Genomic DNA, 26,151 nt, shown 5'->3' on the forward strand with positions numbered 1-26,151 from the left:
CAGATTCGCATTTCAACAATAAATATCTCTTTAGTAATGCTCGAGGCCAAAAGCTTTGAAAACTCCAGACTTTTACAAACGTTGAAGAGCTGTTCAGACCAAAAAAGGAATTAGAGCTTTGAATGAGGGAGACATATTCCTTAATTTTAATGATATCCAAAACTTCATATGAGCAAATATCAATCAAACATTTTCCGTTTGTTCATGCCAATCTCGAGGTACTGGCTACTGAGCAGGTGATACCCTCAGGGACTAAACGTCCACCAGCAGAGGTATAAACCCAGTGGTAGTAAAATCATTAACGATACCAATTTACTGCACGAGATGCGCATTTCGATACTTAATGTCTCTTCAGTGACGCTCGAGTGGCCGAATTAAGCAAAATATGAGCTCGAGCTGAAAGTATAATGCGTAAAGTTCGACATGCATCATACGTGTGAAACTTCATCACGCTTTAAAAAAATGGAATTTGAGAGGTAATTCCTTAAACGGAGAAGCACTATTTAATATTTTCTTATTCACCTGTAAAAAAGATACGCTGTTCAAAATTTATTCAACAGCAAATAAATGTATAATCAATGCACATCAATAAACAATTTCTATTTTTTGTTTAAATTGCCTTGTTTTTATTGGCTTTACCTCCACGAATGACATTTTTGTGTATTTGTCGAGCTGATACAACATCTTAGTCAACACATGATGTACAGTAAAATCCTGGCTTCAAATTATGTTTACAAATAAATTGTAGTTTGTGTTTATCTACTTGTTACCAAAATTTACATTTGACAACACATACACTCAATGGTAATACTATGTCAGTTAATTGATTTTCTGAAACAAGGCTATTTATGAAAAATCGGGTTAAGGCATTTTCGATATATCCATTACACTTGATAATCAAGCCAAAGTTAGTATTTAATTTTTAATACTTTGTATCAGAAAGTTGACTACACAACAGAATGTCTGTAGACAAAATGTGCAACTCTTCTAATTTGCAAATGACTTAGAAACATTACCTTTGTAAAGCAGAAGTCTTCTCTTTCTCTGTCGATTTCATGTTTGCTTCAAATTCTTTTATTCTACCCAAAAAAGAAGCATACCAGAACAAACTTCAAATATTCAATTTAGCTTTGCTATATTTTTTAATGCGAAAAAAGGGAGTGCGGTGAAAAACGGACACCAATCAAACAATTAAATTATAACAAAATAGACTTTTAGAGGTCAAAATAGTAAATATTGCCTTCATCAATTAAATAGCAACAAAATTGTATTCTTAGCTCTAAATCGAGTCTTTACAACTCAATAAGTAATGCATATTCAATGTTAAACTGTCATAATGCTTTGTAAATAAAATTTTCAAGTGGAATGTAACCACGAATAATCAATAGTATATTTGACGTTGATTATATGCTGGATACAGTTTGTAAAGTCTTAGCTAGTCACTGCTGTTGTATAGTTTTCGTTTTTCTTTTCGTCGTTTTTCGTTTTTTGCCATGACATTGTCAGTTTGTTTTCGACTAACGATTTTAAACATCCCTTTTATATCTATCGCCTCTCTTTGTAGCCATCAGTCAGATGTACATAACAGCATTTAGATGTTTTGAATCGTCATCCGTTTTACCCTATTTTTCACTTGAATAGACACAGATCGACGACCTTAAGATAGAATCTATGACAACATAATGATTTTCACTCTCTTATTGTCAACATTCATTTTCTTAGCAGTAACATACCCTCTTCCTATCTAATGGCGTTAAAATATTTTAACTAATGATGACGGAAGTCTTAGTTAAATCATTTTTTAATATTTTGCCAAAATGTAGTTTATATCATGCAATTTTCAGATATATGATAAAACGAAAGGCAAACAGAGCACTTTTATTAGTGAGATAAGATATCAAGGTGGAAATCTATTACCATGACGACGAAAAACAGTCAATACCGGGGCTAAAAACGAAAACTACGAAAAGATAAACAGGTAAGAACAAGCATGTACAATCGATAATATTTTGTATCATCTTTAAATATTTCTTTTTAAAAACTATTAGAAAGCCAGTAGATTTTAGACTTCTTTATCAGAGATATATGTTGATTACTAGTGATGCAAAATACTAATTCCAGCTTTATTGGATCTGGGGTTAAGCACATCTGTGGAGCAGTGTTTGTTCTAACTATCTTAAGCAACATACTTTTTCAACGCATCTCCTTTGTCTGATTCTGCAGTTTTCAATTTCTGCTTGATATCTTTGACTCTGTTAATGTATTAATTATATGGAATATTATGATTAATCAAATAAAAACGACCTCAAACAAAATTTATACTCCTACCTACAATGATATGGATTCAAAATGCTTCACCTTTTGTTTAGTGACAAACAAGTGACAAAATTTAGACACAACATCAGCTTAAAGTATAATTCATAAAGGTTTAAATGTATCATATGTATTAATAAATAAAGGCAATAGAAGTATACCGCTGTTCGAAATTCTTGAGAAAAAAACAAATCCGGGTTACAAACTAAAACTGAGGGAAACACATCAAATATAAGAGGAGAACTACGACACAACAGAAACACAACATTAAAATGTAACACACACAGAAACGAACTATAATATAACAATGGCCATTTTCCTGACTTGGTGCAGGATATTTTAAGAAAAAAAATGGTGGGTTGAACCTGGTTTTGTGGCTAGCCAAACCTCCCGCTTTTATGGCAATGTTAAATATAACATTAAAATGACAACATTACATGACAGGACTACAATACAAATAAATGGGAGAACATATAGAACAGAGAAACTTACGAATAATAGCTAACAAATGGTACCAGGTTTAAAATTTAATACGCAAATCGCGCGTTTCGTCCACACAAGACTAACCAGTGACGCTCAGATAAAAAAAGTACGAAAGCCAAAACAAGTACAAAGTTGAAGAGAACTGAGGACCAAAAGTTCCAAAAAGTTGTGCCAAATACGGCTAAGGTTATATGTCTGGGATAAGAAAATCCTTAGTATTTAGAATAATTCATACTTTTGCAAACAGTAAGTTTATAAAAATGACTATATAATAGATATACATGATAACACCGAAGTGGTGACTAACTACATAATAAAAACGAATACATAAAACAACATAAACCAGCACATAGAAATTCACAGCCGAGTTAGCCAAAGAAACTCATCATCAATAACCTCTTCAAATTAAAAAAAAACTATTTTTGATTTTTACATGTAATTCTTTCAATGGAGAACGTACTATTTTATGTCTAATTCTCCAATAAAAAAAATATGCTGTTCAAAATTTCTCCAATCATCAACAAATAAATGTAAAATCGGTGTAATAAATATTTTCGTTCAAATTGCTTTATTTTTTTATTGATTTTACATCCATTAATGACAGAAAATTTGGTAAATTGCCTATGAAGAACTGACACAAAATCTTTATCACATGACAAACATGATAGTCAATGATGTACATTACAATCCTGGCCCAAAATTATGCGTAATAATAACTTATCTTCTTGCTGGCAAAAATAATTTTGAAAACACTTTGTGATCAATGTTGAATCAGTCAAACTTTTACTTAAACAAAGCTATTTGTGTAAAAATCGGGGAACCTTTTTCGATGTTTCTGCCAAAATTAATCATTACGTGAAATATACGTTTTCTTATAAATATATTCAAAAGTTGGAATACACAATTGAATATGTTGCAAAAAAAGTGTGTAACTCTTCTTATTTACAAATGACTTTGAAACATTACTTTTCTAAGGCTGAATTCTTCTCTTTGTCTGTCGAATTCAGTTGTGCCTCAATTTCTTTTATTCTGTAAAACAAATTGTATAGGATGTATGTTTTTATAATTCATAACAGAACCAACTTTAATATTTCCAATATGGATTTATCATATCTTTTAAGGTTAACATGAATTGTGGTGTAAAGCGAATATTATACACCAACCATACAACTTAATTATAATACACCTTTTTAAATCACGCCGAGTCTAAACAACTAAACAAGTCATGAATATTAAACGTGAGAATATCAAAACACCTTGTATATAAGATTTCCAAGTGATATATAACAACGAACAATCAATCGTATAAATATTTGATACCGATTTTATGTTGGAAACATTTTGTAAACCCTTATGAAATAAGGAGGTGTGGAATGATTGCCAATGAAACAACTACACACCAGAGTCAAACTGATGTTGATGTGAGCAATTAACTTGTCATTACTAATGAATAATTTTTAGACATCACCAATGTATATATCTAAGTATTTAGATAATTTGAATCGTCAATCATCCATTTCACTTGATTTTTTTTTCTTGATATTGACACAAATGGGAGACTTCTAACTAGAATATATGACAAACGTGATGATTTCAATTTTCTAAATGTCAACTGCCCATTTCTCACATTCTTCTACATGCTTTTGTGGTTTTAGATTATTAACATACCAGAAAAGTTGCCTTATCTGTGAAATTACCCATTTGATCCTACTCCAGATATTTTACAATTTAAATGACTGGGGATTCGCATTGCAGGTGATGCGTGCATATCCGGAGACGTTTAACCCGTCGACGCTTCCGGTATCGCTTCTATTTGAGTTCATGTGAATCACTCGGTCTTTATGTTTACATTGATGTGTATGTTCTTACTGGATGTATGAGATTTGAATATCAGTAAACTAGTTTCGCTTCCAATTGTTCAACACTGAAGATCAAGTGTTGAAGCACACACTATTTATAAAAACTCTGAAGCACCTGAGATCACTCCCGGTTTTTGTTTTGTGGATTTGTTTGTCCTTTCTTTTTTCGTTTTTTGTCCGGAACTGTTAAATTCTCTTAGACGTAGAGAGTTTCCAATATCCTCTTGGTATCTTTCGACTCTTTTTACGAGCGTTAAGGAAAACACTAAATCATATCCTTTCAAATTATTATTTCTTCGATGAATGCTCAAACGTTGATTCTGTTCCCGTAAAAGAATGTAAAACTTTATCCATTTCATTTTGCTCCTTCTCACTTAAAATTGCATAATTGTGATCAATAACTAAACACGGTCACTTTTAAGGTAAAATGAATAAACCAATTAAACTAACTATTATTAGTCAGTCACTGCTCGACATATTTTGTTGAATATTGTAAGCATACAAAACATGTACCTGTTTAACGAACTATTCTTCTGTGACTCCATAGTTTTGAGTTTCTCCTCGTATTCTGTAAGTCTGTTAATTATAGGTTTCATAGCGAGTTTAATTGGATATCGCTTGATATCTACTAGAATTTTTTAATGCTATACAATACTAAACGAGCCTTTGCTCGGTTAATAACTATAAAGAATTTAAATTACGAGAGTTGATATTAAAAGATTTCCAATTCTCATTTTTTTAATAAAAGCTGTGGTATCCTGTCTTATAAAAATAAATTTATATATTTGATACAGATACCAGTTCACACGACTTATGTTATAACTGTTACCATTGCCTTTGAGACCAACAGAGACGAACTACTAAAATAATTTTGGCAATCAAAAACAAAAGAGCTAGCTTATAGATTTTAGCACATTTCGTAATTTTCCTGTTTAGATATAATGATATTGTCTAGAGATGAAACACAGAATGCTCGACAGCTTGATCTGGTGACTTATACTCCAGTAACTAGGTGCAGATAACATTTTGTCATATTTTATTAAATACAAAAATAAGGTATGTGGTGTTGTTGTAGATGAGATAACTATCCACCAAAGACCAAATGACGAGAGTGTAGGCAACTATCTGTCATCGTACAGCCCTCAACCATGAGCAAAACCCATTCCATATAATAAGCTATAAAAGGATCCATTAATGTTTTGTCTGTGAAATGAATATTGTGAGCAATGGCATTTCTTATATGTAAAGTCTTTCGACTCGAGTTTGTCGTACTTTTTATTAGTCAAAACTACTTGGTTGAATTAAGGCCCTGCACTGATTTACAGTGTTAAAGCCTTATGGTATATATACGATTTGTTTTTATTGCATACATTGTCGCATCGTTTATTTGTTCCCTCCAACAATTGTGATGTAACGCATAATTTCCATAAAAATAGAAGCAAGCAAACCAAGAAAATGATGGATAAGTAAACGTATTATAAAAATATATATTAAGGCATGGTCTTTTGATTCCTATTTCTTAAAAATACATCAACTTATCTAAGATTTTGTACATGTATAATGCAAGAATTTTCTTTCTCTTCCTTTTTCGAAATAATTTCGAAACTGAGAAAAAAATCCTTTTACATGGTGTTTTTTAATGAAGACGTAAGAAATATGTTTTTCGTTGATTTATTATCAGCTGAAAACTCAGCAATGAAAGAAAAAAACTTACTATTATATACCAGCGACTCTTTTCACAAAAAATCTTACGATCAAAATTAATCGTAAGTTATACTGAAATGTGTATGACTTACGAGTATTTTTACTCTTAAGATTGTTTGTGAAAAGAGTCGCAGACTTGTAAACAAAGACTTAACTGGCATGTCAGTAACTGCTAGTAGTCCTTTGTTCATTTATGTATCATTGTCATTATGCTTAGTTTCTTTTGTTACCTATTCTGGCATCGGACTCGACTTCTTTTGAACTGAGTTTTACTGTACGTATTGCTATGTGTTTCTTTATTCTACATTGGCTAGAGGTATAGTGGGAGGGTTGAGATCTCACAAAACATGTTTAACCCGCCGCATTTTTGCGCCTGTCCCAAGTCAGGAGCCTCTGGCCTTTGTTAGTCTTGTATGTTTTTTTTAATTTTAGTTCATTTATATGTTTTGTGGTTTAGTGTGACGTCCATTTTCACTGAACTAGTACACAATTTTATTTAGGGGCCAGCTGAGGACCACCTCCGGGTGCGGGAGTTTCTTGCTGCGTTGAAGACTCATTGGTGGCCTTCGGCTGTTGTCTGCTCTTTGGTCGGGTTGTTGTCTCTTTGACATATTCCCCATTTCCATTCTCAATTTTACTTAACATTCATCTTGAGTGCTTAATTATAAGCTGATATTTTGGGTGATATTTTTAATTACTCAACAAAAACCATTTATTTTTCTCAAACAAATAACTTTCTACAAAATACATTACTCATTTCAATTTCGAAGCTAAGATTGCAAGCATTACATTTCCTGTGGTAAAGGTATGTTGTCATTCTTCACATTTGTTTTTCCATTCGTTTGATGAGTTTGAGCTTCTGATTTTGTCATTTGATGAGGGACGTTCCGTTTTGAATTTTCCTTGGAGTTCGGTATTTTTGTTATTTTACTTTTTCACAACAGCATGAATAATAGACTCACCTTTTCAAAGTTGTCTCTTTCTCTTCCTCCATTAAATTCAGCTTTCCATTTGAGTCTTTTGTGCTTAAAAATAATATGTCTCGATTCTTTTACATAATATACGAATAAGTAGAGGTGGAATGATTGCCAAGACAGCTTTATATCATAGAACAAATGCAAATGGCTTGCGTGTAAGCAACTCACTCTCGGGGTAGGGGGGTACTTCCTATATACAAGGTGATAGTACGTGCCTCTGGAATAGGTCACATTTTCCAGTTTGAAAATATGTGAATAGGTGGGTGGGGAAACTATCAGAAATATATGAAAAGGTCAATAAAGTCTTCGTCTGTCATTTTAATGGTGTTCCGGGCTGTGTTTTTATCCACACATTTTCCCTCTTTTGACACTTTTGTATTCCACTTTTCAAACCCACCACTCGAAACCCAATATGGGAAAAGATTACATTTTTACCTACACAATATATGAAAAGGTAAATATTTTTAAAATTTAAATAATATGAAAAGGGTGGTGTAACAGAACCCAGCGGCACCCCCTATCAATTAAATATTGAATATATATTTTATTATTTAAGTACGAAAATCTATTATATTCTCTTACAATTTATGACTCAGTTTAATTTAAGTGTATTCCAGAAATATTCAATAAATATGGTTTTATAAATGCTAGAGGCAATAACCCCTACAAAAGACTATTGTGGGTTCATTGAATTATTCGTAGATCTTGTATCGATGATCATTTGTGCCAGTTAAAGTGTCTAATTATTATAATTTTCATGAAATTAGCCCAAAACGCAGAACATAAAACAGCATGTAATTACATAGAAAAAACTTCTAGCAGTCGTCTTTGGCAGTTTTGGTAAAAACAAAAGGCAATATGTAGATCTTTACATTATGACATTGGTGCCTCATCAGATTTTTCTACGTATAACGGCTTTCAAGATATAAAACATTTTACATTATTCTCTGTTTTCAGCCAATGGTGGCCATATTAGATGGAAAGCTGGATCATGATCCTACATTTTTAAACACGATATCCCAAGGGTAATTTTGATTTAGCAGTTTCATATTTTTGCAAACCTTTCACAAACGAACAAAAATTAAAGATTAGAGCTCAATTGAATTGCCAAACTTGATATCTTTTCTGTTGTCGCAACGACAAATGGAACTTGGTGATTCTTTTATAACCTAAATAAATGTTGCTTTCAGAAGAATCACAGACAAAAATTCGTTGGTAAGTTGCATTCTGTCATTTCATAACGAGGAAAGTAGAACAAGATTTTGCATATACAATTGGAACATAATCATCAGAGATACATGTAATTACATTACGGTCAGCCAAATCAAGACGGCGTTTGTGAACTTTTGAAGAGACGACTTAAACTTTATCATTAAGAACCTTAGATTAAATACCCTACATGGCAATGTTGCAACCTCAAATCCAGTCGTATTTTAAGTCTTAGTCTGCCTATATTAACTCTAGAGTCTTTTTTCTTTTATTTTGAAAATTGAAATAAAATTAAAAGTGTAAGTGTTTATATTAGGGATTTCAACGAGTACTCGAGTATTCGAGTATCGCTCGGTAGTACCGAGTATCAAAACGATACTCGACTAATCGGTTTCCTGTAAAATATTGTTGTCTTCTTTAAAAAAAATATCTTTTTTCGGAAAATTAAATAGGCATCACTGATTAATCATACTAGTAAATAAAATATATTTTGTTTCGAATGCTTGTGCTAAATTGTCATTTAAGATGCCTCCGAAAATACGTGGGCTATACATAGGCTAACACTTTAAACTAAACATGTATGCAAGACTGTAATTTACAAAGTTGCAAAACCGACTGTCCCCAATAAAAGTTGACAAGAAAATGTTTCCAAATAAAAAAAAATCGTTGCATCCTATGGTGACCCTCAGTGAATAGTTAAACTTCTAATCTTTACTCCTTTGTAAACATTAAATGTGTTTTCTTAGCGATTACCAAACACTATTGTTTGATATGGTTTTTCCTTGTTATAATTTTTAAATAGGTGTTCATTAAATTATTTTGATTATATTATTGTTGGTTTTTTTTTTTTTTACTTAATTAGCACTTGTAGGTAAAGAACTATTAATTATTGTCCTAGATACATATGTAGATGGCTTTTCGTTCGTTGAACAATAACCACAGAATGTAAAATACGTATTTTTGTGTTTCCGGGTTGTAGATATATTACCGAGCGAGTACTCGATTAGTAATTGTACACCGAGATGACATCCCTAGTTTATATCATTAGTTGTTCATTTGATCAACTTCATTGGAATGATCAAAAGAATGTTTTGAATTTATTGAAAACGGTTGATCAATCGATATTAGCAATTTAGTTATCAAAATCTTTACTGTTTACAATAAACAAAAAAATAAATGTGAGCTATTGGTCACTAATGATGACCTCGCCTTAATTATAAACATTTGGTTACCAGGAAACTTTTACACGACATAGCACGCTAACATAAAGCGGAAGCTCCGACTGGTAGTTTTAAAAGAACATATTCTTTACATGGCCATTTGTGTAAGAATATACATGTATGAGTATTCTATTAACAGGAAATTGATGAGCGATAAATCTGAAAACGCATCACACTTTATATCATACTAACATAAAGTTCGTTACAAAATTTTCAGAAAGCTCTGAATTGTAGTGCCTGACAAATATGCAACGAAAAAAATCTAAATGGGTTGACGGACGAACAGAGGGATAGAATTCGAAAGTTCGGACGGACAGACGACATTGGAAAAATATGTACAATCCTCATTCGGAGCGTGTTATGTCTTTGAATCTTCTTGGTAATTAAATCCCACTTATATTAAATAAGGTTAGTAAAATTCATGAATATGTATGCTGATATTTTAACAGAGTGCCACAACATGTAGTCGTTTTGTATTTGTGATGGATTTTGTATTATTTATTAATTTGCATAAATGACCCATCATTTCCAAATTTTTATCAACTTTTATCAATTATACCTTTTTGAGAATTGTCTCTTTTCTTGTTCAAGTACTTTCACTTTCTGTGTATTTTTCTGAGACTCTGATCTATAAATATATATATATAATGTTGGTAAATAAGTTATAAATTGAAAATGTAATATGTTTTGGTAATTATTTAGATTATAATAGATATTTTTTGTGTTATAACTACATGGTGTAACATACATGTAGTTAAACGTTTAATGTATTTTGCAATGTAATATCAATCCTCAAAGGATCTGTAACATGTTGAAATTGACACCAAAAGTAGAAATTCAAATATGCAGGAAGTTTGAGTCTCTTTATGAATGAAAAGGTGCTAAATTTCAGTATGTTATGTTGAGCATGTACCTGGTCTTGACATCAGCACTTTCTTCCTGATTTCCCATTCTTTCTTCACTTTTCGTACGTCTACAAATGAAAGAGTACTAGTTTTATCGCAAATCTCTCTCGCTGTTTATATTTAGTGGAAAAGAAAGACACTCTGGAATTGTAGCTCATTTAGCCTAGATTAGGAACACGAAGTCGCTAGTAATTATTCTAATTAAAAGTAGAGCTGTTCGCACGGTGGTACTAATACACCCAACCCATCAATTCCTATGACATTTTGATATTTTTGGCTTTGAGCCATCCATTCATTTTATATAATCAATGCCTCCGTGTTAGTTTAACACATGGTCAATCTGACAGAATTATACGGACTCAGGAGTATTCTGACTTTGGTATATGACACATGACACACACAAATCCTATGATGCAATGGATGGGAGTATAAATTCTAAGCCCGTCTTCACTTGTTGATTTATTGAGATTTTTCTCATCGGAAAACAACCTTCCGGCGAAACAGATTTTATGAAAAAAGACTTCTTCACAAAACCCATTTAACAGTTCAGTTCAAACTAATAAACTAACTCTCTTCTCCTGTCGACCACATTTTCTGCTTGATTTCTTCTACAAAAATGGCAATCGTAGATACCAATAGCTTACTTGTAAACAACCACGCTGATTCCAAGAACAAATACGCTTAAGACAATACCATCAAAATGCCGGATTTTTTTTTTAAAGACAATATGTTTTTTTGATTTTGTTGAATATTCAACAGACAGTCCCTTTTTTAATTGTTCTAATGGTGCACACCTATCTTACATTAGTACATACATACCGACTTGTTTTGGACCTTAAGTGACGAGAATATTTGTTTGATCTGAGAATTTACCAATTTTGCGCTAATACCTGCATGTGATAACATTTTTGCATGGGTCTAGATTCGCATGGTTGTCGATGCATGCATAGTAGAAGACACACAATCTCGCTCTTTCTTGTTCTTGTGATTCCCTGTGGTGTTTTCTCTATGTTGATATATTCCAAATTGACATATATTTGTACAAGTTTAAACATATGTTCAAATTTGTGTTAGTTCAGTTCAAGAACGTTTTTAGCGTTCGTCTAAACTCTCCTGTCCGATAGATTTTTTACAAATGATAAAAAAAGTTTTAATTCTATTTTTTTTATATATCTAAATATATAATGTCAAAAAATCTTATCTATTTCATTTACCTAAAACTGAACATCTTTGTAAATCTTCCGCAAAAAGCACAAAAATTGGTCCAAATACAAATCATAATCTAAAATAAAAATGTAACTAGTTGTATATGGTTGAAACAGCAGCTAACTTAAATAAGCAAACTTAATGCAATATTTCCTTACGATCTTAACAAATCAACTATTTTAAAGTGTACTAGACCTCTGTTTGTTTGTTTATTATTTTGTTATTACATTTTTCCTTATAAAAAAGGTGCTTTTATTTGAATTATTCCTATATCACATATGTACCTATTGATGCTGAAATTCTGATAATTTAAAGTTTTTTTTCTATATTTTTGGCGCACTGGGTCCATACCGCTGCTTGTGGACTTCTAGTCCCTGAGGATATTATTAGCTCAGTAATCAATGCTTTGTGGCCGACATGGTTTATAACATACCTTTCTCAATCTCTCGATTGATAGATCTAACAAGAGTGCACACGCTGAAATGTCTCGCCTGCTTTACTAATCATTGATTTTATGTTGATAGTCCTAAATATAAAGCTTTACTACAAGTATCACATAAACTTAACATGATCCAAGAAAATGAGGTCAAGGTCAGATAAACCAAACCGGAAATACATGTACACCTTACAATCATTCAATACACCAAATATAGTTGACCTATTGCTTATAGTTTCTAAGAAACGGACTGAACCAGGAAAACTAAACACTGACCAATAAACCATGAAAATGAGGTCAAGATCAGATGAACCATGCCAGACAGACATGTACACCTTACAATCAATCTATGCATTAAATATAGTTGACCTATTGCGTATAGTATCTAAGAAACAAACTTAACCATGAAAACTAAACATTGACCAATGAACCATGAAAATGAGGTCAAGGTCAAATGATTCCTGTCATACAGATATATACACCTTACAATCATTCCATACAACAAATATAGTTGACCCATTGCTTATAGTTTAAGAAAAACAGACCAAAACACAAAACTTAACACTGAGCAATGAACCGTGAAAATGAGGTCAAGGTCAAATAAAACCTGCCAGACTGATATGTACATCGTAAAATATTTCCATACACCAAATATAGTCGACCTATTGCATATCGTATTAGAAAAAAAGACCAAAACACAAAAACTTAACTTTAACCACTGAACCATGAAAATGAGGTCAAGGTCAGATGAGACCTGCCAGTTGGACATGTACACCTTACAATCATTCCATACACCAAATATAGTAGACCTATTGCTTATAGTATCTGATATATGGACTTGACCACGAAAAACTTAACCTTATTCACTGATCCATGAAATGAGGTCAAGGCCAGATGAAAACTGTCTGGCAGGCATGAGGACCTTGCAAGGTACGCACATACTAAATATAGTTATCCTATTACTCAAAATAAGAGAGAAATTAACATTACAAAAAGTCTGAACTTTTTTTCAAGTAGTCACTGAACCATGAAAATGAGGTCAAGGGCAATGAACATATGACAGACGGAAACTTCATAACATAAGGCATCTATATACAAAGTATGAAGCATCCAGGTCTTCCACCTTCTAATATATAAAGTTTTTAAGTAGTTAGTTAACGCCATCCCTGCCGCCGCCGCCGGATCACTATCCCTATTTCGAGCTTTCTGCGACAGAAGTCGCAGGCTCGACAAAAAACATTTAGAAAAAAAGGTTTTAATTAATTTAATCAAAGTTGACCTTGAGTGGATTAGGCTATTCCATGTTTGCCCCTAGTGGTCATATAACGCCTCAAGTCTTCAAATATTTATATATTCTTGGCTTTCAAATTTTTCACAACAAATGTTCAGGTTTGAATTAACATGTTCTATAAAATTTTCAACAAAAGATTGTCTGCAAAATATTAGTATAAATTCCGCATAAAACAGTAATTGACCTCTGTATACATGTACCTTACGCATATTAAGGCTTATAACAATGGTGCGAATAGATGTTTTGCCATGAAAACCCGAAAAAAATTCATACAAAAATAGTGGGTGTATAATGTTACTCGGTTTTTAAGAAGGCCTGAAAGTTTCCTTCATATCTAGTCACTGGTCCAGAGATGAGTTGCATATACTAACGGACGGACGGACGAAAGAACAAACGGCAACAAGATCGGACACCATATATAAATCACCGATTCAATAATTTCCCATATTTGATGTTACTTACCATATATGCAATTTTAAAAGGTTTCAACGGCAGTGTAACTAAAAATACACATGATCCTTTGATATATCTATAGCATGTAGTAAGAAAAGGAGTATGTTCTTTTGGTATTTTCTTTTCCTTTTGGTTTTCTTGTTCCACCTTGTCAGAATTTTCTTTCTTTCCATACTTATTGTTGTCATTTTTATGTCGTTTCTTCGTGTGGCCTTCTCTTTTCTGAAAATTTGTAAATTAGATTAGAGTTGTAGTTACTAATCTGAAATATTTTAAGATTCAGTTTACCAAGAACAACAAGAGTTTATGTGTAATATTGTTGCGGTATATTTACCAAAAAAATATTATTTTGGGTTTTTACTTTTTGTTCTAATATGCACTATGCAGTCTTGGAAAACACGATTTTTTCGTTAGTTGTATATAATTTGCTTTAAACTAGCTTTCAGTAACTGCGAGTACTTTTATATCTGTACTTTTTAGTCTGAGTTTTTTTTTGTGTGCTTATAATATATTGTCTAAGTTATTTGCAACTGATCTTTACAGTTTGTTCTTATGTTGTTCTGTAACACCACTGTCCCGGGTTTTATAGCTGACTATACGGTATGGGGCTTTCTTTTTGTTGAAGGCTGTACGGTGAACTATAATTAATTTTATCTTCGTCATTTGAACTCTGGTGGATGGTTGTCTCATTGGCAATACTACCACACCACCTTATTTAATAAGGTTTGGACTGCAAATACATCTTACTCATTTAAATATTAAGGAAAACGTGTAACAATGTTCACGCCTATAAGATGTAGAAGTTATCGTCAGATCGTATGTTTTCGTACGCCATATGAATTCGTACTATGCATGCTTTTTCAATGGAAATTGTGACGTCACAATGCATTCTAAATAGCACGAAAACCCATAATACGAGGATATATCTACATTCCCAACTTTTTAGGGACCACAGGATTACTGGAATTATTGACAATTTTCGATTATTATTTTTTACAGCAATGCAGAGTTCCTGCACATCTATTGTACAGGTAAAAAGAACCACTATACTTCACTACCTCCATCTTTGCATTGATAAATAGTCCATACACGCAATTGATGGACATCTTAAATAAAAAAAAAGCTGCTCTGACTTATAAATGCTTAAGAATATAAACGTAAGATAATTACATGTACCAATGTGGTCGCTACATATTTCTTGAACAACCTCTTTCACGTATTGTACATAGAAGCATACACTCTCATTGACAAGATGTCTGTAATATTTGCGGTTGAGCAGCCAATGAATCAATCAGAATTTTGGTATCGATTGTGGTTCTTGGGTAGTCTCTGTATTTTATATATGAACTCGGAACGATTTAGAGTTTGACATATACTGAAACACTAGTCTATTGTTGGAGACAACATGTTACCTTTATATATACCCTCTAGCAATCCTTTCCATTTTTATTGTGGTCTCTTTCACCTATACCTTATATCTTGCTTCGCTACCAATGTCTAGTATATAATACTGGATACCTTTGATATTTGCAAGTGGTCAAAGTGCACACAAATTAACTCTGATCATGATTTTTGACGTGATGTGAACTACAAAATACACCGTCATAGTAAAGCCGATAAACAACATTACTTTTAAAAACAATTAAAGGCTTATAATAAAGAATAGAAATACCTTTGTCATTTTTCAACTTTCCTTTCGTTCTCTCAGATTTTACATCCGTGTTGCTTAATCTTCGACACGTCGATGATTTATATTTAAAACCCGATCAATTATACAATATTATGTACAGATATACACTAGTTTATCATACAACACTAAAATTACTGACACTGCAGATTTTGTTGATAAACTGTCAATATATCAATGAAATAAGAATCAATGGATGCTTTGGTGAAATGATATATACACACTTTTCATTTTCGGAATATTTAAAATGAAAGTGAAATAAATAATAAAATTATTTTAAGATACATTTTCAGTCGATATTGGGGCAGTAATTATATAATAGTAGTTATAATAGCATGCTCCGAGTTTATCTTCTGTCAGGTTAAAGACTTAAAAATTGGTATTGTGTCAAGGAAAAAGAGCAAAGTCAAACTAAGTTCAGATTAATGTGCATGTCAAAGTAGGTAAAAATTCTTTCTGTTGACTGAATTTTGTCTTGTGAACTTCAAATCAATGTTTATATTGATATCACAATACTATGTTATGTATGTAATATTTGCCGTTGGACGTTAACAATCAATAAAACGGCTTGCGTCGTAAAAAACTAAGAATGGTAAAAATGAAAAGTAATCAATGCAAAGTAAGAGGGTATCAAGGGGTAATCAAATCTATAATGAAAGGGGGACAAAAAAATATAAGCGGTGGTACAATGAGCATAGCAGACATGAAGGGATATTTGCAAACTTTCATGTTTGTTACTTCTATTTTCTGCTTGACAAACTTTTTTTAACGACCACAAAACAAGTTTTTTGTACCCATCAACCCCACCACCCACCCACACCATGGGGTCTGTTCAAACATAAGATATATATATATTATTTTGTGATCTACACAAATGATTGAATACTGCCTATACATTTACATTTTTCAGCTCTTCGAGATCTTTTATTTCCGGCTATTTTTTTTAATTTTGATTTTGATTTGCAAATGTTTTTGTATTTTCTTAAAAGTCCAGATCATGCATTTTAAAAAGTTTCCCACTATTCAAAACTTTAGTTATGTTCTGTTTTAACAATACATTATAATTAAATCAATGAATTCTAGTAAACAGTTGGTTTATCTATGGTAAATAATGATTATTTATATAAAAATCATTGATAGTCACTATGATCAAATGAAATAATGTATTGATGAGTCATTTTTAATACTTCTGAATCGTTCTCAAACTTCTCAGAATGGCGAAACATAGACGCGGGGCGATCACGACATATGAACACCAACAAATAGCAGGCTACCTGTAAAAATTTAAATGTCGAGATTTGTCCAAATTCCATCTGTCTTCTTTTATTGATAAATATACTCACTTGACCAGTTATGTTTTGCTGATATTTTTATACAGCTTCGCTGCTGGTGGATTGTTAGTCCCTGTGTGTATCATTAGACTACCTAACTTACTTCGCCACTGACAACATTTGTTTAATTATAAATTTAGAAATTATTTAGATACTTATAGGTATAGTTTATACAAGATGGTTTTGCTGTTCTGTTCATGTTCCTTTAGTGGCATATAGCTCATCAATTAAAACAACATCTCCGGCTTTCAAAATTTAGATTTTGAGTGTTCTAGTTGAAGGTTACAACTAACAAAACACCACAATATTCAAACTCATTCTTCGTGAAAACAGTAATCGGGTGGAACCATCTTAAAGACACTGTAGTTTGCGCATCGAGCTTTGAGAGCTTCAAAACTGATCTCATCAGTGGCGGTTCCGGGGGGGGGGGGGGGGTTCCGGGGATTGGAACCCCCTTTTTTGACGATCAATGCTTTTGAAAGGGGACATATGGTCGGGAACCCCCTTTATCCTGGGTTGGAACCCCCTTTTAAAAATGGCCGGATCCGCCCCTGCTCATGCCATCAATAAGTCGACAGTGCTCTCTCCACCGTTGTATCAAAGCCAGTATAAGTATCCACAACGTATTCATACAGATACAGAAGTGCTCTCTTCACCGTTGTATCAAAGCCAGTATAAGTATCCACAACGTATTCATACAGATACAGAAGTGCTCTCTTCACCGTTGTATCAAAGCCATTATAAGTAGCCACAACGTATTCATACAGATACAGAAGTGCTCTCTTGACCGTTGTATTAAAGCCAGTATAAGTATCCACAACGTATTCATACAGATACAGCAGTGCTCTCTTCACCGTTGTATCAAAGCCAGTATAAGTATCCACAACGTATTCATACAGATACAGCAGTGCTCTCTCTACCGTTGTATCAAAGCCAGTATAAGTATCCACAACGTATTCATACAGATACAGAAGTGCTCTCTTCACCGTTGTATCAAAGCCAGTATAAGTATCCACAACGTATTCATACAGATACAGAAGTGCTCTCTTCACCGTTGTATCACAGCCATTATAAGTATCCACAACGTATTCATACAGATACAGAAGTGCTCTCTTCACCGTTGTATCAAAGCCAGTATAAGTATCCACAACGTATTCATACAGATACAGCAGTGCTCTCTTCACCGTTGTATCAAAGCCAGTATAATTATCCACAACGTATTCATACAGATACAGAAGTGCTCTCTCTGCCGTTGTATCAAAGCCAGTATAAGTATCCACAACGTATTCATACAGATACAGAAGTGCTCTCTTCACCGTTGTATCAAAGCCAGTATAAGTATCTACAACGTATTCATACAGATACAGAAGTGCTCTCTTCACCGTTGTATCAAAGCCAGTATAAGTATCCACAACGTATTCATACAGATACAGAAGTGCTCTCTTCACCGTTGTATCAAAGCCAGTATAAGTATCCACAACGTATTCATACAGATACAGCAGTGCTCTCTTCACCGTTGTATCAAAGCCAGTATAAGTATCCATACAGATACAGAAGTGCTCTCTTCACCGTTGTATCAAAGCCAGTATAAGTATCCACAACGTATTCATACAGATACAGCAGTGCTCTCTCTACCGTTGTATCAAAGCCAGTATAAGTATCCACAACGTATTCATACAGATACGGAAGGTAAATCAAGAAAAGTGAAAAATTCATAGAATGTTCTTTTCATTGTCGAATTTTACTTTAAGGTTCATTAAAACCTTTTGGCTCATATGGCCGTATTTACACCACAAATTTACTCTGAATACAGACATATCTGTGCACTTGGAAAAAGTTTTAAGGCATGGCAGGAACTGGACAATTAAATTTTAAATGCATTTTTTGTTTCAGAAAATTATATTTTGAAATTCCTTTTTTATTGTTCGTTCCCACAGAAGGTGCCAAAATCAACTAAGTTTGGAACAATGTTTGAGATGTTCCCTTATGTAAATAATTGTAGTGAATTTGTTGATTAACTTGACAATAGATTGACAATAGATATCTGAACAACAATAGGTAATTTAAACTGTTTAAATGGGTGGACCATATCAAATGAAACTCAGGTGTTTGTTTATTTTATCACCTTCTACAGGCTTAAAAAAGGAAATATCATATTCCAGATAAGTTTTTAATTTTCTGAAAGATAGAATGCATTCAAATTTAATTTATCTAGTTCCTGTCATACCTTAAAACTTTTCAAGGTGCACAGGTTCACTGTGTATCATCGCCACCGGAAATTGGGTACTAACGAAGCGGAGAGAAATGGAAAAAAAAGTAAACAAGGTAAGAATTCATTCAATTTAAAGCATTTCTGCTTATTTGACGAGGGTACCGCTTAAGAAATGGTTTTCTGATATATAATTCTTTAAATTATTAGGCCGATAAGTACAAAATTAAGGCAATATTTTGTGTTATACTCCAAATCTTGCCACTTAGTACCTGAAAATTTCGAGGTCGATTGTCCTCTGTCGCCCCATTGGCACGATAATCAACTGTTTTTCATTATTTTTCCAGACACGTTTTTAGATTATGATAGTGTGACATCATATTGACTGAAATCTGTTGTCATAAAGATGATTTTAAAGAATATGGACCAAAACATTGTTTGTTTATTGTACGGCGAATTGCAGGACGTTGTACGGCGAATTGCAAAATAACAACTTTTGTCTGTACGGCGTCTTGCAATAAATTGTAATTTAAAGATGAAATTAATCACTGTTTAGATAATATCAAGTGACGAAATTTTGGCTGTATCAAAGCTTTACCGGCTTACAAATGTACAAAATAAACTACTTATCAAATATTATAAAATATATTCCGTTAATTTCGTTCAGAAGTCGTCGTTGCGTACCTCTATTTGACTTTGTGTTTTTAAAGACAAAAAAGTTTTTTTCAACCATATTATCCAAAATACATTCATATATCGTTATACTACTAACGATTGTTGTCTTATTTGTTGTCAGGGTGAAATTTTGTAAGTTCAATAAAAAAAACCGACCATTCATCTTTTGTTGGCGCTGTTTTTTTTTTTAAATATAAACAGTGGAGATGTTGTATAATTGCAAATAAGATAACTATCCACCAGGGTCAAATAAAGTGTATGTAAGCAATTATATGCTATCGTTTGGCCTTCAACAACGAAAAATCGTACCTTACAGTCGGCTATAAAAAGCCCCGACATGAAAATTGTGGAAGGATTCAACAAGAAAACTAACGGCCTAACTCATAACAAAACAATTAACGAAAAATAACAAATATGATAGAGATGAACCAACGACAACCACCAAACTACAGGCTCGTGGCTTCGGACAGACTCATAAAGAATGTGCTGGGTTAAATAGATATAGGAAGATGTGGTATGAGTGCAAATGAGACAACTCTCCATCCAAGTCACAATTTATAAAAGTAAACCATTATAGGTCAAGGTACGGTCTTCAACATTGTTTATTGTTTATTTTTTAAATTTCTGAAATGAATAATTTGTTAAAAGAAAAGTGAAGAAAATACTTTGTTTTCATTGAAAATTAGGAGAAATAAATCATGAATTGTGTTTCGAATTAAATTTCTTGTTTCTTATTGAAAATAAAATTGTATTTTTTTTAGTTTCAGTAAATTCAATCAATCTTTTTATTTACAGGGAAAAAATAATAAAAGACTGTTGCTAAGGCTGTTTGGCCTAAACTTAAATGAGTAGATGGAGGGGTAGTGAAAAGGAGTGTATTCGTCCGAATTTTCATTGTTATCAAAGCCAGTATAAGTATCCACAACGTATTCATACAGATACAGAAGTGCTCTCTTCACCGTTGTATCAAAGCCATTATAAGTATCCACAACGTATTCATACAGATACAGAAGTGCTCTCTTCACCGTTGTATCAAAGCCAGTATAAGTATCCACAACGTATTCATACAGATACAGCAGTGCTCTCTTCACCGTTGTATCAAAGCCAGTATAATTATCCACAACGTATTCATACAGATACAGAAGTGCTCTCTCTGCCGTTGTATCAAAGCCAGTATAAGTATCCACAACGTATTCATACAGATACAGAAGTGCTCTCTTCACCGTTGTATCAAAGCCAGTATAAGTATCCACAACGTATTCATACAGATACAGAAGTGCTCTCTTCACCGTTGTATCAAAGCCAGTATAAGTATCCACAACGTATTCATACAGATACAGAAGTGCTCTCTTCACCGTTGTATCAAAGCCAGTATAAGTATCCACAACGTATTCATACAGATACAGCAGTGCTCTCTTCACCGTTGTATCAAAGCCAGTATAAGTATCCATATAGATACAGAAGTGCTCTCTTCACCGTTGTATCAAAGCCAGTATAAGTATCCACAACGTATTCATACAGATACAGCAGTGCTCTCTCTACCGTTGTATCAAAGCCAGTATAAGTATCCACAACGTATTCATACAGATACGGAAGGTAAATCAAGAAAAGTGAAAAATTCATAGAATGTTCTTTTCATTGTCGAATTTTACTTTAAGGTTCATTAAAACCTTTTGGCTCATATGGCCGTATTTACACCACAAATTTACTCTGAATACAGACATATCTGTGCACTTGGAAAAAGTTTTAAGGCATGGCAGGAACTGGACAATTAAATTTTAAATGCATTTTTTGTTTCAGAAAATTATATTTTGAAATTCCTTTTTTATTGTTCGTTCCCACAGAAGGTGCCAAAATCAACTAAGTTTGGAACAATGTTTGAGATGTTCCCTTATGTAAATAATTGTAGTGAATTTGTTGATTAACTTGACAATAGATTGACAATAGATATCTGAACAACAATAGGTAATTTAAACTGTTTAAATGGGTGGACCATATCAAATGAAACTCAGGTGTTTGTTTATTTTATCACCTTCTACAGGCTTAAAAAAGGAAATATCATATTCCAGATAAGTTTTTAATTTTCTGAAAGATAGAATGCATTCAAATTTAATTTATCTAGTTCCTGTCATACCTTAAAACTTTTCAAGGTGCACAGGTTCACTGTGTATCATCGCCACCGGAAATTGGGTACTAACGAAGCGGAGAGAAATGGAAAAAAAAGTAAACAAGGTAAGAATTCATTCAATTTAAAGCATTTCTGCTTATTTGACGAGGGTACCGCTTAAGAAATGGTTTTCTGATATATAATTCTTTAAATTATTAGGCCGATAAGTACAAAATTAAGGCAATATTTTGTGTTATACTCCAAATCTTGCCACTTAGTACCTGAAAATTTCGAGGTCGATTGTCCTCTGTCGCCCCATTGGCACGATAATCAACTGTTTTTCATTATTTTTCCAGACACGTTTTTAGATTATGATAGTGTGACATCATATTGACTGAAATCTGTTGTCATAAAGATGATTTTAAAGAATATGGACCAAAACATTGTTTGTTTATTGTACGGCGAATTGCAGGACGTTGTACGGCGAATTGCAAAATAACAACTTTTGTCTGTACGGCGTCTTGCAATAAATTGTAATTTAAAGATGAAATTAATCACTGTTTAGATAATATCAAGTGACGAAATTTTGGCTGTATCAAAGCTTTACCGGCTTACAAATGTACAAAATAAACTACTTATCAAATATTATAAAATATATGCCGTTAATTTCGTTCAGAAGTCGTCGTTGCGTACCTCTATTTGACTTTGTGTTTTTAAAGACAAAAAAGTTTTTTTCAACCATATTATCCAAAATACATTCATATATCGTTATACTACTAACGATTGTTGTCTTATTTGTTGTCAGGGTGAAATTTTGTAAGTTCAATAAAAAAAACCGACCATTCATCTTTTGTTGGCGCTGTTTTTTTTTTTAAATATAAACAGTGGAGATGTTGTATAATTGCAAATAAGATAACTATCCACCAGGGTCAAATAAAGTGTATGTAAGCAATTATATGCTATCGTTTGGCCTTCAACAACGAAAAATCGTACCTTACAGTCGGCTATAAAAAGCCCCGACATGAAAATTGTGGAAGGATTCAACAAGAAAACTAACGGCCTAACTCATAACAAAACAATTAACGAAAAATAACAAATATGATAGAGATGAACCAACGACAACCACCAAACTACAGGCTCGTGGCTTCGGACAGACTCATAAAGAATGTGCTGGGTTAAATAGATATAGGAAGATGTGGTATGAGTGCAAATGAGACAACTCTCCATCCAAGTCACAATTTATAAAAGTAAACCATTATAGGTCAAGGTACGGTCTTCAACATTGTTTATTGTTTATTTTTTAAATTTCTGAAATGAATAATTTGTTAAAAGAAAAGTGAAGAAAATACTTTGTTTTCATTGAAAATTAGGAGAAATAAATCATGAATTGTGTTTCGAATTAAATTTCTTGTTTCTTATTGAAAATAAAATTGTATTTTTTTTAGTTTCAGTAAATTCAATCAATCTTTTTATTTACAGGGAAAAAATAATAAAAGACTGTTGCTAAGGCTGTTTGGCCTAAACTTAAATGAGTAGATGGAGGGGTAGTGAAAAGGAGTGTATTCGTCCGAATTTTCATTGTTACAGTAGTACATTTTCATGATTACTATGTATAATATTTCTCAGTAAATTTAAATGTGATATTGTGCCAATTAAAATTATATAATTAATACAAGTAAGACTTGCATTTGCCTTAAAAGATATAGCAGTACGTGACTATTTGTTTTCAAACACACCTTCTCTGTTTTGAAACTTATAAAGGTATGGATCTCGGCCTATCTGTTTGGTTGAATATAAATGTGAATTCATAGAGTTTCAAAATCAACAGTAAGCCCTATTTTTGTGTGTGTGTAAATAATCTAATCTTTAGATAGATGCTAAAATTAAAATCATTTTTCTTAATACGAAGAACTTAAGCACGCCTGAATGTAAAAAGGTGTACCCGACTTATTCGTTCACGATAAGAATTTACCGATTTCGGTATTTTAACAAAACTGTTTACGAGGGCAAATAAATAAATGAACGCTATCAATTCAACATATAAATTTACGTGGATTTTTCCAAAAGAATTTATGAGTATGCACCATCAGGATTCAAAAATATTTTAACCTGTCCTTATTAGATGTTATTTCATTATAATTCTTAAAACTTACAAGTCGAAGATGCTAGCTTTTGTGACTTGTATTATTAAGTATATAATATTAAGATGACAACCAAAAAAAACTTCATACAAGGTCATCTTTATTCTCAAGTAGAAAGTTTATATAAATAGTTTATGCCGTAGCCACAGCCGGATTTGTATCCCTTGTATCGGATTCTTCTTTCATTCTTTCCAAAAATGAATAATCTAAGGTTAATTTTTTTTTTAAATTTAAACAGTGTTAGCCACCGAGCTTGTTCATTTCTTACTATATAGAGATGAAGTTTTTTTTTTTAGAAAATTAATGTTCTTTATTCTAATATATTGGCTGTATCTGCATTTTACAAATAAGACAATAACATTAATTGAAAAAGGAATGGTTTTCACTGAGAGGACTTTCAAACAAAGTCCAAATGAAATAGATTTGACCAACTATTGGTTACTATACACTTCACAATGAACAAAACCCATACCGTATCAAAATTGCCTGATTTATGACAAAATCATAAAACAAATATGTCAGGCAGCAACTTACGACAGCCGCTATATTACATGTTCCTGACCAGGGACAGACACATATATATTGAGGCGGGCTTAAACATGTTTGTGAGCACTCAAACCTCCCTTAACATGGTGCCGTGGTGTAGCAATACAACATTTTTTTTTGCAGAGAATGATAATTCATTTATATTTCATTTTATCTGAAAGTTGAAAGAGAATTCATTCACTTAATGGTTCTAAATATTCAATGCTGAAAAATTCTCCTGCCATTACCTCCTTCCTTCCCTCCACCCACAACCCATCCCCGAAATGTTCATCACTTATATGCAAATGCTGACTAATGTTGTATGGTTAAAACATTTGGTTGAGGCAATCTAAAGTTTGAGAACAGAAACGACAGCTTTAGCTTTTTTTCATTTATAAAAGGGCATAACTCAAGAATGGTAACAGTGACGCTACCCAATTTATAACTTGATCTGTGTTTTGTGGTGATAAGCATTTCGTGTACGTTTTAAAACATTTGGTTAAGGCATACTAAAGTTAAAGAACGGAAACCAATTATTAGGACTTTCTGGACGGACGGTAGAGACGGGTCGGACGGACATGGGTAACATTTAACGCTACGTTAGGGCAGAACAACAGGTCAGTAAAACAGTGACATGCCTTTCTGAAAGTTACAACATCTGCCAGCTTTTGTATATGCCGTATTCATATTGTATACATCAGGTATGTAAAAGATGTAATAGGACTGTGTTCAAGCCTTATATTGTGTATACATCTTAAATGGTGTCAAGCGAATTGTATTTTTATCAAATGCATAATTAGATATTTGAACCTAATACTTTATTTTCTTTAAAAAGACGGCAAATAAATATTTTGAAATTAGCAAGTTGCCATACAGTTGAAAACAAGTTGCCATACAGTAAATTTGTCAACATGAGCAAGTTGCCGTACCCTAGACTTTATTTTTTATGGTCTATATTCTTTAAAAACGTTCATTTTGACAACAAATTTCAGTAAATATGATGCCACACTATAATAATCTAAAAAAGTGTCTGGAAAAATAATGAAAAACAGTTGAATATCTTGCCAATGGGGCGACAGAGGACGATCGACCTCGAAATTTTCAGGTACTAAGTGGCAAGTTCTTGAGTATAACACAAAATCTTGTCTTAATTTTGTACTTATCGGCCTAATACTTAAAAGAATTATATATCAGAAAATCATTTCTTAAGCGGTACCCTCGTCAAATCAGTAGAAATGCTTAAAATTGAATGAATTCTTACCTTGTTTACTTTTTTTTCCATTTCTCTCCGCTTCGTTAGTACCCAATTTCCGGTGGCGATGATACACAGTGAGGTTTGTCTGTACTCGGAGTAGATTTTGTGGTGTAAACACGGCCATATTTTTTAATTCCTTCTGATGAACCTTAATGTATTGTCGGT

At 32.7% G+C, this 26,151-nt stretch overlaps 1 protein-coding gene and 1 long non-coding RNA gene across 11 annotated transcripts in view; one reads left to right on the forward strand and one right to left on the reverse strand.

Annotated features, from left to right (window-relative positions):
* LOC127716702 (myosin-9-like) overlaps positions 1-15,912 on the reverse strand; it is an 86,778-nt gene extending 70,866 nt beyond the window's left edge. For 2 of the 9 annotated variants that reach the window (XM_052222935.1, XM_052222933.1), the window contains exons 1-10: positions 15,729-15,911; positions 14,066-14,278; positions 11,885-11,952; positions 10,679-10,738; positions 10,325-10,393; positions 7,322-7,384; positions 5,169-5,231; positions 3,763-3,825; positions 2,190-2,252; positions 1,017-1,079 (exon numbers count right to left, since the gene is read on the reverse strand). In XM_052222935.1, coding sequence (XP_052078895.1) covers positions 1,017-1,079; positions 2,190-2,252; positions 3,763-3,825; positions 5,169-5,231; positions 7,322-7,384; positions 10,325-10,393; positions 10,679-10,738; positions 11,885-11,952; positions 14,066-14,278; positions 15,729-15,737 — 734 coding nt within the window. In that variant the 5' untranslated portion in view covers positions 15,738-15,911. Of the gene's footprint in view, positions 1-1,016; positions 1,080-2,189; positions 2,253-3,762; positions 3,826-5,168; positions 5,232-7,321; positions 7,385-10,324; positions 10,394-10,678; positions 10,739-11,884; positions 11,953-14,065; positions 14,279-15,728 lie in introns of all 9 variants that reach the window. The other 7 variants (XM_052222941.1, XM_052222938.1, XM_052222939.1 and 4 more) reach the window with 6 other exon arrangements.
* A 3,416-nt stretch (positions 15,913-19,328) lies between these two features.
* LOC127716712 (uncharacterized) lies at positions 19,329-23,752 on the forward strand. Of its 2 annotated transcripts, none has more exons than XR_007989093.1 (2): positions 19,329-19,399; positions 23,545-23,752. It is a non-coding gene; the product is annotated as an uncharacterized LOC127716712 (long non-coding RNA). The 2 variants fall into 2 exon arrangements; XR_007989092.1 differs by lacking the exon at positions 19,329-19,399 and adding an exon at positions 22,120-22,190.
* Positions 23,753-26,151: the final 2,399 nt, after the last annotated feature.

Source organism: Mytilus californianus, unplaced genomic scaffold (genome assembly GCF_021869535.1).
Source record: "Mytilus californianus isolate M0D057914Y unplaced genomic scaffold, xbMytCali1.0.p SCAF_9, whole genome shotgun sequence".
NCBI classification, from domain to species: Eukaryota; Metazoa; Mollusca; class Bivalvia; order Mytilida; family Mytilidae; genus Mytilus; species Mytilus californianus.